This window comes from Oncorhynchus kisutch, linkage group LG25 (genome assembly GCF_002021735.2).
Source record: "Oncorhynchus kisutch isolate 150728-3 linkage group LG25, Okis_V2, whole genome shotgun sequence".
Taxonomy (NCBI): domain Eukaryota; kingdom Metazoa; phylum Chordata; class Actinopteri; order Salmoniformes; family Salmonidae; genus Oncorhynchus; species Oncorhynchus kisutch.
The window spans coordinates 35,285,899-35,299,002 of NC_034198.2; the positions used below are offsets into that span (position 1 = coordinate 35,285,899).

Sequence of the window (13,104 nt, forward strand, 5' to 3'; positions counted from 1 at the left end):
GCGCATTGTTTTTAATTCGATGAGAGAGTGCATCGTCACGCGCATTGTTTTTTAATTCGATGAGAGAGTGCATCGTCACGCGCATTGTTTTTAATTCGATGAGAGAGTGCATCGTCACGCGCATTGTTTTTAATTCGATGAGAGAGTGCATCGTCACGCGCATTGTTTTTAATTCGATGAGAGAGTGCATCGTCACGCGCATTGTTTTTAATTCGATGAGAGAGTGCATCGTCACGCGCATTGTTTTTAATTCGATGAGAGAGTGCATCGTCACGCGCATTGTTTTTAATTCGATGAGAGAGTGCATCGTCACGCGCATTGTTTTTAATTCGATGAGAGTGCATCGTCACGCGCATTGTTTTTAATTCGATGAGAGAGTGCATCGTCACGCGCATTGTTTTTAATTCGATGAGAGAGTGCATCGTCACGCGCATTGTTTTTAATTCGATGAGAGAGTGCATCGTCACGCGCATTGTTTTTAATTCGATGAGAGAGTGCATCGTCACGCGCATTGTTTTTAATTCGATGAGAGAGTGCATCGTCACGCGCATTGTTTTTAATTCGATGAGAGAGTGCATCGTCACGCGCATTGTTTTTAATTCGATGAGAGAGTGCATCGTCACGCGCATTGTTTTTAATTCGATGAGAGAGTGCATCGTCACGCGCATTGTTTTTAATTCGATGAGAGAGTGCATCGTCACGCGCATTGTTTTTAATTCGATGAGAGAGTGCATCGTCACGCGCATTGTTTTTAATTCGATGAGAGAGTGCATCGTCACGCGCATTGTTTTTAATTCGATGAGAGAGTGCATCGTCACGCGCATTGTTTTTAATTCGATGAGAGAGTGCATCGTCACGCGCATTGTTTTTAATTCGATGAGAGAGTGCATCGTCACGCGCATTGTTTTTAATTCGATGAGAGAGTGCATCGTCACGCGCATTGTTTTTAATTCGATGAGAGAGTGCATCGTCACGCGCATTGTTTTTAATTCGATGAGAGAGTGCATCGTCACGCGCATTGTTTTTAATTCGATGAGAGAGTGCATCGTCACGCGCATTGTTTTTAATTCGATGAGAGAGTGCATCGTCACGCGCATTGTTTTTAATTCGATGAGAGAGTGCATCGTCACGCGCATTGTTTTTAATTCGATGAGAGAGTGCATCGTCACGCGCATTGTTTTTAATTCGATGAGAGAGTGCATCGTCACGCGCATTGTTTTTAATTCGATGAGAGAGTGCATCGTCACGCGCATTGTTTTTAATTCGATGAGAGAGTGCATCGTCACGCGCATTGTTTTTAATTCGATGAGAGAGTGCATCGTCACGCGCATTGTTTTTAATTCGATGAGAGAGTGCATCGTCACGCGCATTGTTTTTAATTCGATGAGAGAGTGCATCGTCACGCGCATTGTTTCTTGATATGATTTAATATAGTGACACTATAAACCATCTGGTACATAAAGATCTCATCCACCAGCCAGCTCTTTCTCTTCTGAGATTGAGCCTGGGGATGAGATTAGTTACACAACAGTCTACTATGGAGGGACAAGATGTTTTATAGGGGAAAGAAATACAAATATAAGATAATAACCTTCCACTGTTTAAATACTCATATTCTCCTTCCTTCTCACAAGCTGCAGCTTTGCAATCAGCTTATTGTGGTTATCCCTAGGGCTAGGCTTATTGTGGTTATCCCTAGGGCTAGTGGTTATCCCTAGGGTTAGGGTTGGTGGTTATCCCTAGGGCTAGGCTTATGGCGGTTATCCCTAGGGCTAGGCTTATTGTGGTTATCCCTAGGTCTGGGGTTGGTGGTTATCCCTAGGGTTAGGGTTGGTGGTTATCCCTAGGGTTAGGGTTGGTGGTTATCCCTAGGGTTAGGGTTGGTGGTTATCCCTAGGGTTAGTGGTTATTGTGGTTATCCCTAGGGTTAGTGGTTATTGTGGTTATCCCCAGGGTTAGGGTTATTGTGGTTATCCCCATGGTTAGGGTTGGTGGTTATCCCCATGGTTAGGGTTGGTGGTTATCCCTATGGTTAGGGTTGGTGGTTATCCCTAGGGTTAGGGTTGGTGGTTATCCCTAGGGTTAGTGGTTATTGTGGTTATCCCTAGGGTTAGTGGTTATTGTGGTTATCCCCAGGGTTAGGGTTATTGTGGTTATCCCTAGGGTTAGGGTTATTGTGGTTATCCCTAGGGTTAGGTTTGATGGTTATCCAGAGGGTTAGGGTTATTGTGGTTATCCCTAGGGCTAGGGCTATTGGTTATCCCTGGGGCTAGTGGTTATCCCTAGGGTTAGGGTTATTCCTAGAGATAAGGTTATTGGTTATCCCTAGGGTTATGCTTATTATCTCTAGGGTTAGGGTTATTGGTTATTCCTAGGACTAGTGGTTATCCTTAGGATTAGAGTTATTGTGGTTAAAATCAAATCAAATTTTATTAGTCACGTACACATGGTTAGCAGATATTATTGCGGGTGTAGCGAAATGCAGTGCAGCAATATCGAACATGTATTCTAACAATTCCACAACTACCTAATACACACAAATCTAAGTAAAGCAATAACAATATATAAATATATAGATGAGCAATGGCCGAGCGGCACAGGCAAGATGCAATAGATGGTATAAAATACAGTATATACATATGAGATGAGTAATGCAAGATATGTAAACATTATTAAAGTGACTAATGATCTATTTATTAAAGTAGCCAATGATTTCAAGTCTGTATGTAGGCAGCAGCCTCTCTGTGTTAGTGACGGCTGTTTAAAGTCTGACGGCCTTGTGACCACTAACCTAAACCTAGGGATAACCAATAACCATAGGAATAACCACAATAACCCTATCCCGCACATCCAGCATCACTACTCTGGACGGTTCTGACTTAGAATATGTGGACAACTACAAATACTTAGGTGTCTGGCTAGACTGTAAACTCTCCTTCCAGACTCACATTAAACATCTCCAATCCAAAATTACATCTAGAAATCGGTTTCCTATTTCGCAAACAAAGCATTCTTCACTCATGCAGCCAAACATACCCTCGTAAAACTGACCATCCTACCGTCATTTACAAAATAGCCTCCCACACTCTACTCAACAAATTGGATGCAGTCTATCACAGTGCCATCCGTTTTGTCACCAAAGCCCCATATACTACCCACCACTGCGACCTGTACACTCTCGTTTGCTGGCCCTCACTTCATACTCATCGCCAAACCCACTGGCTCAAGGTCATGTACAAGTCTTTGCTAGGTAAAGCCCGCCTCACTGGTCACAATAGCAGCACGCGCTCCAGCAGGTATATCTCACTTGTCACCCCCAAAGCCAATTCCTCTTTTGGCCGCCTTTCCTTCCAGTTCTCTGCTGCCAATGACTGGAACGAACTACAAAAATCACTGAAGCTGGAGACTCATATCTCCCTCACTAGCTTTAAGCACCAGCTGTCAGAGCAGCTCACAGATTACTGCACCTGTACATAGCCCATCTGTAAATAGCCTATCCAATCTACCTCATCCCCATACTGTATTTATTTATTTTGCTCCTTTGGACCCCAGTATCTCTACTTACACATTCATCTTCAGCACATCTATCACTCCAGTGTTTAATTGGTATATTGTAATTACTTCGCCACCATGGCCTATTTATTGCCTTACCTCCCTTACCTCATTTGCACACACTGTATATAGACTTTTTCTACTGTATTATTGACTGTATGTTTGTTCCACGTGTAACTCTGTGTGGTTGTATGTGTCGCACTGCTTTCTTGGCCAGGTCACAGTTGTAAATGAGAACTTGTTCTCAACTCACCTACCTGGTTAAATAAAGGTGAAATATTTTTTTACAAATAAATAAAGATTGAAAAATAGCTTCTGTCTCTTGGCCCCATTTTACCACTGTTTCCCCAATGTTACGCTAGCCAGCTGTGATTAGCGTGTAGCCATAGGGAGGAGGATAGAGAGCATTTCTAACACCCCCTCTGTTAAAGCATGAAATAATCTCATCCTCTTAGACATCAAACTAAATTTCCAGATTAATAATTCAATATTGACTCGACTAAAAGCAAAACCCTCTAAAAATAAAAGTACTGCTCTCAGGGTAGGGGTCAGGAGTAGAGTGGAGAGGCGGGGATGGCACACAATGGGGACCACAGAGTGTGTGTGGGTGTGTCCTTCCCTCATCCCTATTGACAAATATGGCTACAATCCCCCTTACTGTAATCAGACTTGCATGTTTCTTATTGAGCCTCTGTACAGAACTCATCTCTGCCTTTACGCTTCTCCCTATAACAAGGTCTGCCTCTCGCTGACCTCCTTCAGGACAATACTCTATTCTTCTCCTAATCTGATCAACATGATACAGTCGGGGTACTGTTTGGTACACAGCCCCCCCGTACTTATCAAATAGATGATAAGACGAGGGTCTGTGTACCAAACGGCCCTCTATCCCCTACATACAGCCGCATGGGGACCTGGTCAAAAGTAGTGCACTATGTAGGGAATAGGATCCCAGTTGGGACACAGACAGGAACTAGGAGGCCATAGAGTCACGTTTAACATTTCAATATCCCTGACGTGGAAATGGGATGAGTTTAGCAGGGTAACGTGTGTATGTTCAGTGACTTCACTCACCAGAGCTGCAGCTTGACTCTTCTTCCATCTAGGAGTATCGTAGTCGTCTTGTAGTCGATTCCTGCCAACAACATAAAATGATGTTAATACCATCTCTCTTAGTCTACTCTGAATGTATCTAGGCCTTGTACAGTATGTCTGAACTGTCATGATCATTCTACACGAGAGGGAGAGAGAGAGGACAGGCTGTGGAAACTGTGCTGCACTTCCTAACCTCCTGCCAAATAAATGTATGACCATATTAGAGACACATTTTTCCCCTCATTACACAGACCCACAAAGAATTTGAAAACAAACCCAAATTTTGATAAACTCCCATATCTGCTGGGTGAAATACCACAGTGTGCCATCACCGCAGCAAGATGTGTGACTTGTTGCCACAAGAAAAGGGCAATAAGGGTAATAAAGGGCATGAAAAGGGCCACCCCATTGAAGAAGAAACGCTATTGTAAATACAACCCATATTTATGTTTCTTTATTTTCCATTTTGTACTTTAACTATTTGCACATAATGACATTTGAAATGTCTTTATTATTTTGGAACTTTCGTGAGTGTAATGTTTACTGTTCAGTTGGTATTGTTTATTTCACTTCTGTTTATTATCTACTTCACTTGCTTTGGCAATGTGTAATATGTTTCCCATGCCGATAAAGCCCCTTGAATTTAATTGAGAGAGAGAGAGACACAGCCAGACACACAGAAAGTGAGACACACACAGACAGACACACAGAAAGTGAGACACACACACACAGACAGACACACAGACAGACAGACGAATAAGAGGATACTAATGGGGATCTGTATGTTTCAGGAGGAAACATGTGGAAGATGAACTCTCCATCTGTCATCCAGCAGGGAGCAGATTAAACTTTAACACTGAGTGAGTGAACATGTCTACATCCCCTATGGGCCCTGGTCCAAAGTAGTGCACTATAACGGGGAATAGGGTGGTGAGGGATGTGGGCAGACGTGTGAAGCAACTGAGGCAACGCTGATGGGCCCCCTGACTCCTAAGGGAGTGATGGCTGCTTCCATACCTGTCCATAGAAGACCTCATCAGACACGGCTCTTATCCTTGCATCACGAATCACTCACGCCACCACACTCACACACTTCAACCGTCACACTGGACCTTTTCAAGTGCTGATTCCATAATCTGGAACATTTAGCTAAGTACTTGAAGTCTTCTTACGTTGTTGACTACGATGGCATATTGGCATAACGTCAAATTCTGGTGTGCACATACAGACACTAATGTGCTTAGTGGCAGAGATGTAATGAGACTTCACATGACCCAACTGTATTTTCTCATCAGACACGTAGGTGGGGTCCTAGGCTGTGTGTGTGTGTGTGTGTCTCTCAAAGGCCAGGATTCCGGAGACCAGATCCAATGTTAACCCATCCCCCCACAGACGTTATGCTATCAACACAGAATGACACGTGGGTGTGTGTGTGTGTGTGTGTGTACACGTGAAGATGACAATGTGTTTGCATAGAAATCAAACTAAATCCATGACCATCTAAGGGTTAAGTTACAGTAGTGATGATGAAATCCCCACTGGATCTCACCCAGTGAGAATGACTCATACTACACAGCACAGACAGCTACATAGTGACAGCAGCGCGCGCGCACACACACACACACACACTAAACCTGTGAGTATTATGATGAAGCTTCAGTATGTGCTCAGAGCCTTACCATGTCTGGAAACAGCAGTGTACTGTGGGTCTGCTCAATACGAGGTCCTGATAATTACAGTCATTAACGTCAGAAAAGCCACGCTTTACTTTTGGTCAATGAGTGCAGCACAAATGTAACATTTGCATTATTCATTCCTTTACACTTGTGTGTATGATGTAGTTGTGAAATTGTTAAGATTATTTGTTAGATATTACTGCACGTTCGTACGTAAAAGCACAAGTATTTCGCTACACTCGCATTAACATCTGCTAACCACGTGTATGTGACAAATAAAATTTGATTTGCGTCGCAATAATGGACTGTATCGCATCGTAATAAATGGGCTGTATCGTAATAATGGGCTGTATCGCATCGTAATAATGGGCTGTATCGCATCGTAATAATGGACTGTATCGCATCGTAATAATGGATTGTATCGCATCGTAATAATGGACTGTGTCGCATCGTAATAACGGATTGTATCATAATAATGGACTGTATCGCATCGTAATAATGGGCTGTATCGCATCGTAATAATGGTCTGTATCGCATCGTAATAATGGTCTGTATCGCATCGTAATAACGGATTGTATCGTAATAATGGACTGTATCGCATCGTAATAATGGACTGTGTCGCATCGTAATAATGGACTGTGTCGCATCGTAATAATGGATTGTATCGTAATAATGGGCTGTATCGCATCGTAATAATGGGTTGTATCGCATCGTAATAATGGGCTGTATCGCATCGTAATAATGGGCTGTGTCGCATCGTAATAACGGATTGTATCGTAATAATGGACTGTATCGCATCGTAATAATGGGCTGTATCGCATCGTAATAATGGGCTGTATCGCATCGTAATAATGGTCTGTAATAATGGACTGTGTCGCATCGTAATAATGGATTGTATCGTAATAATGGACTGTATCGCATCGTAATAATGGACTGTATCGCATCGTAATAATGGACTGTGTCGCATCGTAATAACGGACTGTGTCGAATCGTAATAATGGATTGTATCGTAATAATGGACTGTGTCGCATCGTAATATGGATTGCATCGTAATAATGGATTGCATCGTAATAATGGGCTGTATCGCATCGTAATAATGGGCTGTATCGCATCGTAATAATGGACTGTATCGCATCGTAATAATGGGCTGTATCGCATCGTAATAATGGGCTGTATCGCATCGTAATAATGGATTGTATCGCATCGTAATAATGGACTGTGTCGCATCGTAATAACGGATTGTATCATAATAATGGACTGTATCGCATCGTAATAATGGGCTGTATCGCATCGTAATAATGGTCTGTATCGCATCGTAATAATGGTCTGTATCGCATCGTAATAACGGATTGTATCGTAATAATGGACTGTATCGCATCGTAATAATGGACTGTGTCGCATCGTAATAATGGATTGTATCGTAATAATGGGCTGTATCGCATCGTAATAATGGGTTGTATCGCATCGTAATAATGGGCTGTATCGCATCGTAATAATGGGCTGTATCGCATCGTAATAATGGATTGTATCGCATCGTAATAATGGATTGTATCGCATCGTAATAATGGACTGTGTCGCATCGTAATAACGGATTGTATCGTAATAATGGACTGTATCGCATCGTAATAATGGGCTGTATCGCATCGTAATAATGGGCTGCATCGCATCGTAATAATGGTCTGTAATAATGGACTGTGTCGCATCGTAATAATGGATTGTATCGTAATAATGGACTGTATCGCATCGTAATAATGGACTGTATCGCATCGTAATAATGGACTGTGTCGCATCGTAATAACGGACTGTGTCGAATCGTAATAATGGATTGTATCGTAATAATGGACTGTGTCGCATCGTAATATGGATTGCATCGTAATAATGGATTGCATCGTAATAATGGGCTGTATCGCATCGTAATAATGGGCTGTATCGCATCGTAATAATGGACTGTATCGCATCGTAATAATGGGCTGTATCGCATCGTAATAATGGGCTGTATCGCATCGTAATAATGGATTGTATCGCATCGTAATAATGGACTGTGTCGCATCGTAATAACGGATTGTATCATAATAATGGACTGTATCGCATCGTAATAATGGGCTGTATCGCATCGTAATAATGGTCTGTATCGCATCGTAATAATGGTCTGTATCGCATCGTAATAACGGATTGTATCGTAATAATGGACTGTATCGCATCGTAATAATGGACTGTGTCGCATCGTAATAATGGACTGTGTCGCATCGTAATAATGGATTGTATCGTAATAATGGGCTGTATCGCATCGTAATAATGGGTTGTATCGCATCGTAATAATGGGCTGTATCGCATCGTAATAATGGGCTGTATCGCATCGTAATAATGGATTGTATCGCATCGTAATAATGGATTGTATCGCATCGTAATAATGGATTGTATCGCATCGTAATAATGGACTGTGTCGCATCGTAATAACGGATTGTATCGTAATAATGGACTGTATCGCATCGTAATAATGGGCTGTATCGCATCGTAATAATGGGCTGTATCGCATCGTAATAATGGTCTGTAATAATGGACTGTGTCGCATCGTAATAATGGATTGTATCGTAATAATGGACTGTATCGCATCGTAATAATGGACTGTATCGCATCGTAATAATGGACTGTGTCGCATCGTAATAACGGACTGTGTCGAATCGTAATAATGGATTGTATCGTAATAATGGACTGTGTCGCATCGTAATATGGATTGCATCGTAATAATGGATTGCATCGTAATAATGGACTTTATCGCATCGTAATAATGGACTTTATCGCATCGTAATAATGGACTGTATCGCATCGTAATAATGGGCGGTATCGCATCGTAATAAAGGGCTGTATCGCATCGTAATAATGGGCTGTATCGCATCGTAATAATGGACTGTATCGCATCGTAATAACGGACTGTGTCGCATCGTAATAACGGATTGTGTCGCATCGTAATAACGGATTGTGTCGCATCGTAATAACGGATTGTATCGTAATAATGGACTGTATCGCATCGTAATAATGGGCTGTATCGCATCGTAATAATGGGCTGTATCGCATCGTAATAATGGGCTGTATCGCATCGTAATAACGGATTGTATCGTAATAATGGACTGTATCGCATCGTAATAATGGACTGTATCGCATCGTAATAATGGACTGTGTCGCATCGTAATAACGGATTGTATTGTAATAATGGATTGTATCGTAATAATGGATTGTATCGCATCGTAATAATGGATTGTATCGTAATAATGGATTGTATCGTAATAATGGATTGCATCGTAATAACGGATTGTATCGTAATAATGGACTGTATCGCATCGTAATAATGGATTGTATCGCATCGTAATAATGGACTGTATCGTAATAACGGACTGTGTCGCATCGTATTAATGGATTGTATCGTAATAATGGATTGTATCGCATCGTAATAACGGATTGTATCGTAATAATGGACTGTATCGCATCGTAATAATGGATTGTATCGCATCGTAATAATGGATTGTATCGTAATAATGGATTGTATCGTAATAATGGATTGTATCGTATCGTAATAATGGATTGTATCGTATCGTAATAATGGATTGTATCGTATCGTAATAATGGATTGTATCGTATCGTAATAATGGATTGTATCGTATCGTAATAATGGATTGTATCGCATCGTAATAATGGATTGTATCGCATCGTAATAATGGATTGTATCGCATCGTAATAATGGATTGTATCGCATCGTAATAATGGATTGTATCGCATCGTAATAATGGATTGTATCGCATCGTAATAATGGATTGTATCGCATCGTAATAATGGATTGTATCGCATCGTAATAATGGATTGTATCGTATCGTAATAATGGATTGTATCGTATCGTAATAATGGATTGTATCGCATCGTAATAATGGATTGTATCGCATCGTAATAATGGATTGTATCGCATCGTAATACTGGACTGTATCGTAATAATGGACTGTATCGTATCGTAATAATGGATTGTATCGTATCGTAATAATGGATTGTATCGTATCGTAATAATGGATTGTATCGTATCGTAATAATGGATTGTATCGTATCGTAATAATGGACTGTGTCGCATTGTAATAATGGACTGTATCGTATCATAATAATGGATTGTATCGTAATAATGGACTGTATCGTATCGTAATAATGGACTGTATCGCATCGTAATAATGGGCTGTATCGCATCGTAATAATGGACTGTATCGCATCGTAATAATGGGCTGTATCGCATCGTAATAATGGGCTGTATCGCATCGTAATAATGGACTGTATCGCATCGTAATAATGGACTGTATCGTAATAATGGATTGTATCGTATCGTAATAATGGATTGTATCGTATCGTAATAATGGACTGTATCGCATCGTAATAATGGATTGTATCGTATCGTAATAATGGATTGTATCGTATCGTAATAATGGATTGTATCGTATCGTAATAATGGATTGTATCGTAATAATGGATTGTATCGCATCGTAATAATGGACTGTATCGTAATAATGGACTGTATCGTATCGTAATAATGGATTATATCGTATCGTAATAATGGACTGTGTCGCATCGTAATAATGGACTGTATCGCATCGTAATAATGGACTGTATCGTATAGTAATAATGGATTGTATCGTATCGTAATAATGGACTGTATCGTATCGTAATAATGGATTGTATCGTATCGTAATAATGGACTGTATCGCAATAATGGACTGTATCGCATCGTAATAATGGACTGTATCGCATCGTAATAATGGATTGTATCGTAGTAATGGACTGTATCGTATCGTAATAATGGACTGCATCGTAATACTGGGCTGTATCGCATCGTAATAATGGACTGTATCGTAATAATGGACTGTATCGTAATAATGGACTGTATCGCATCGTAATAATGGACTGTATCGTAATAATGGACTGTATCGCATCGTAATAATGGACTGTATCGCATCGTAATAATGGACTGTATCGTATCGTAATAATGGATTGTATCGTATCGTAATAATGGACTGTATCGCATCGTAATAATGGACTGTATCGTATCGTAATAATGGACTGTATCGTAATAATGGACTGTATCGCATCGTAATAATGGACTGTATCGCATCGTAATAATGGACTGTATCGTATCGTAATAATGGATTGTATCGTATCGTAATAATGGACTGTATCGCATCGTAATAATGGACTGTATCGTATCGTAATAATGGACTGTATCGTAATAATGGACTGTATCGCATCGTAATAATGGATTGTATCGTATCGTAATAATGGACTGTATCGTATCGTAATAATGGATTGTATCGCATCGTAATAATGGATTGTATCGTAATAATGGATACCAAATGGCAGCTGGCAAATCACAGGTGGCATTTAATGCTTTTCCTCCACATCAAGAGTCAGTTCACCAGTCAAACTGTCACCCCTGGCAACCGCCCTCCTCACGACCTGTACCCATCACGCATCCCTCTAGGTGTCGTTCCGGCCTCTCTGTGCTCCCTCAACTGTCTGGTTGGGTTTGGATCGGTCTGTCTCTGACTTGACATTGTGTAATTGGATTGGACATAGTGTAGTTTGTGCTGACACCCTGAGGAAGATTCACACAAACGCATGGCTACAGTATGTGTCCACTCACACACATGCACGTGTGCGCACACGTACGCCCACACGCAATAACATACAAGAGCTCAGCTAGACTCCTCTAATTTAACCAGGACAAACACATCTACACATACGTTGACTCACTCAATACAGTCAGGCACACTGTCCTGTTAGCGAATAGAGTCATATTTGTCATGGCTTGGTTTTTGCTCTGACATGCACTGTCAACTATGGGACCTTATATAGACAGGTGTGTGCCTTTCCAAATCATGTCCAATCAATTTCAGTTACCACAGGTGGACCCTGTTGTAGTGTTTGATATCATTAAATGTGAAGACTTTATATTATCAAATCAATTCTCTGTGTAATTTAAATTACACAATTTAACTAATCATGTAACTTTAACTAGGAAGTCGGGGCACCACAGAAAAGTATTGTTTATATAGTGTCAATTTCCAAATATAACTCTTCAGATATTTTCATATATTACAGTCACTTAATATATTACCTCATCAGTCTCATTACTGAACGTCGCAAATCCTTGGATATCTGCACGAACCCTAGCATAGAATCATGACTCAACAATATACAAATTATTTATTTACTAACTAACTTAATCACAGGTTTACATAAAACACACACACACACACAAAAATGTTATACATTGGTTACTACATGATACAAAAAAAAGTCCCTAGCGGACAAAACCGTTATGACGGCTTGGTAGACAACGGAAAGGGGGTGGGGACCACTCAAGAACAGGAAACTGAGAGTGGATTCAAGTACATACAGTTGACTACACTACACTCATGGAAATGTCTATACATTGAACATGAGCAACCGCTCATTCGAAAATAAATGTAAATTTACATATTTACGAGTGTATGCCTTTGTTGTCCCTCTCTGTGGACGCCGGTCCATCTGCTGGATAGTCAGTCGACAGAAAGCCTCTGGTTTGTCCACCAGAGATCAAAGTCTGTCTGAGGTGTAGGTTGTTATAATGGATACTTCAGAGTACCATTCGGAAATGTTCTTAGACTGGATGCGTTTACCAGACTAAAGTGTTTAAAAACAGCTGCAGCCTGAATAATTGTTCTTTAATTTGTAGATTTCTCAGCCATTTCAACAATGGAATGATCTCCACATT

General features: G+C 40.7%; 1 protein-coding gene across 1 annotated transcript in view; it reads right to left on the reverse strand.

Annotated features, from left to right (window-relative positions):
* Window positions 1-13,104, reverse strand: part of LOC109870354 (ras-related protein Rab-40B) — a 74,542-nt gene that overhangs the window by 41,268 nt on the left and 20,170 nt on the right. The window contains exon 2 of the mRNA XM_031804843.1: window positions 4,627-4,687. Within this exon, the coding sequence (XP_031660703.1) occupies window positions 4,627-4,687 (61 nt within the window). The remainder of the gene's footprint in view (window positions 1-4,626; window positions 4,688-13,104) is intronic.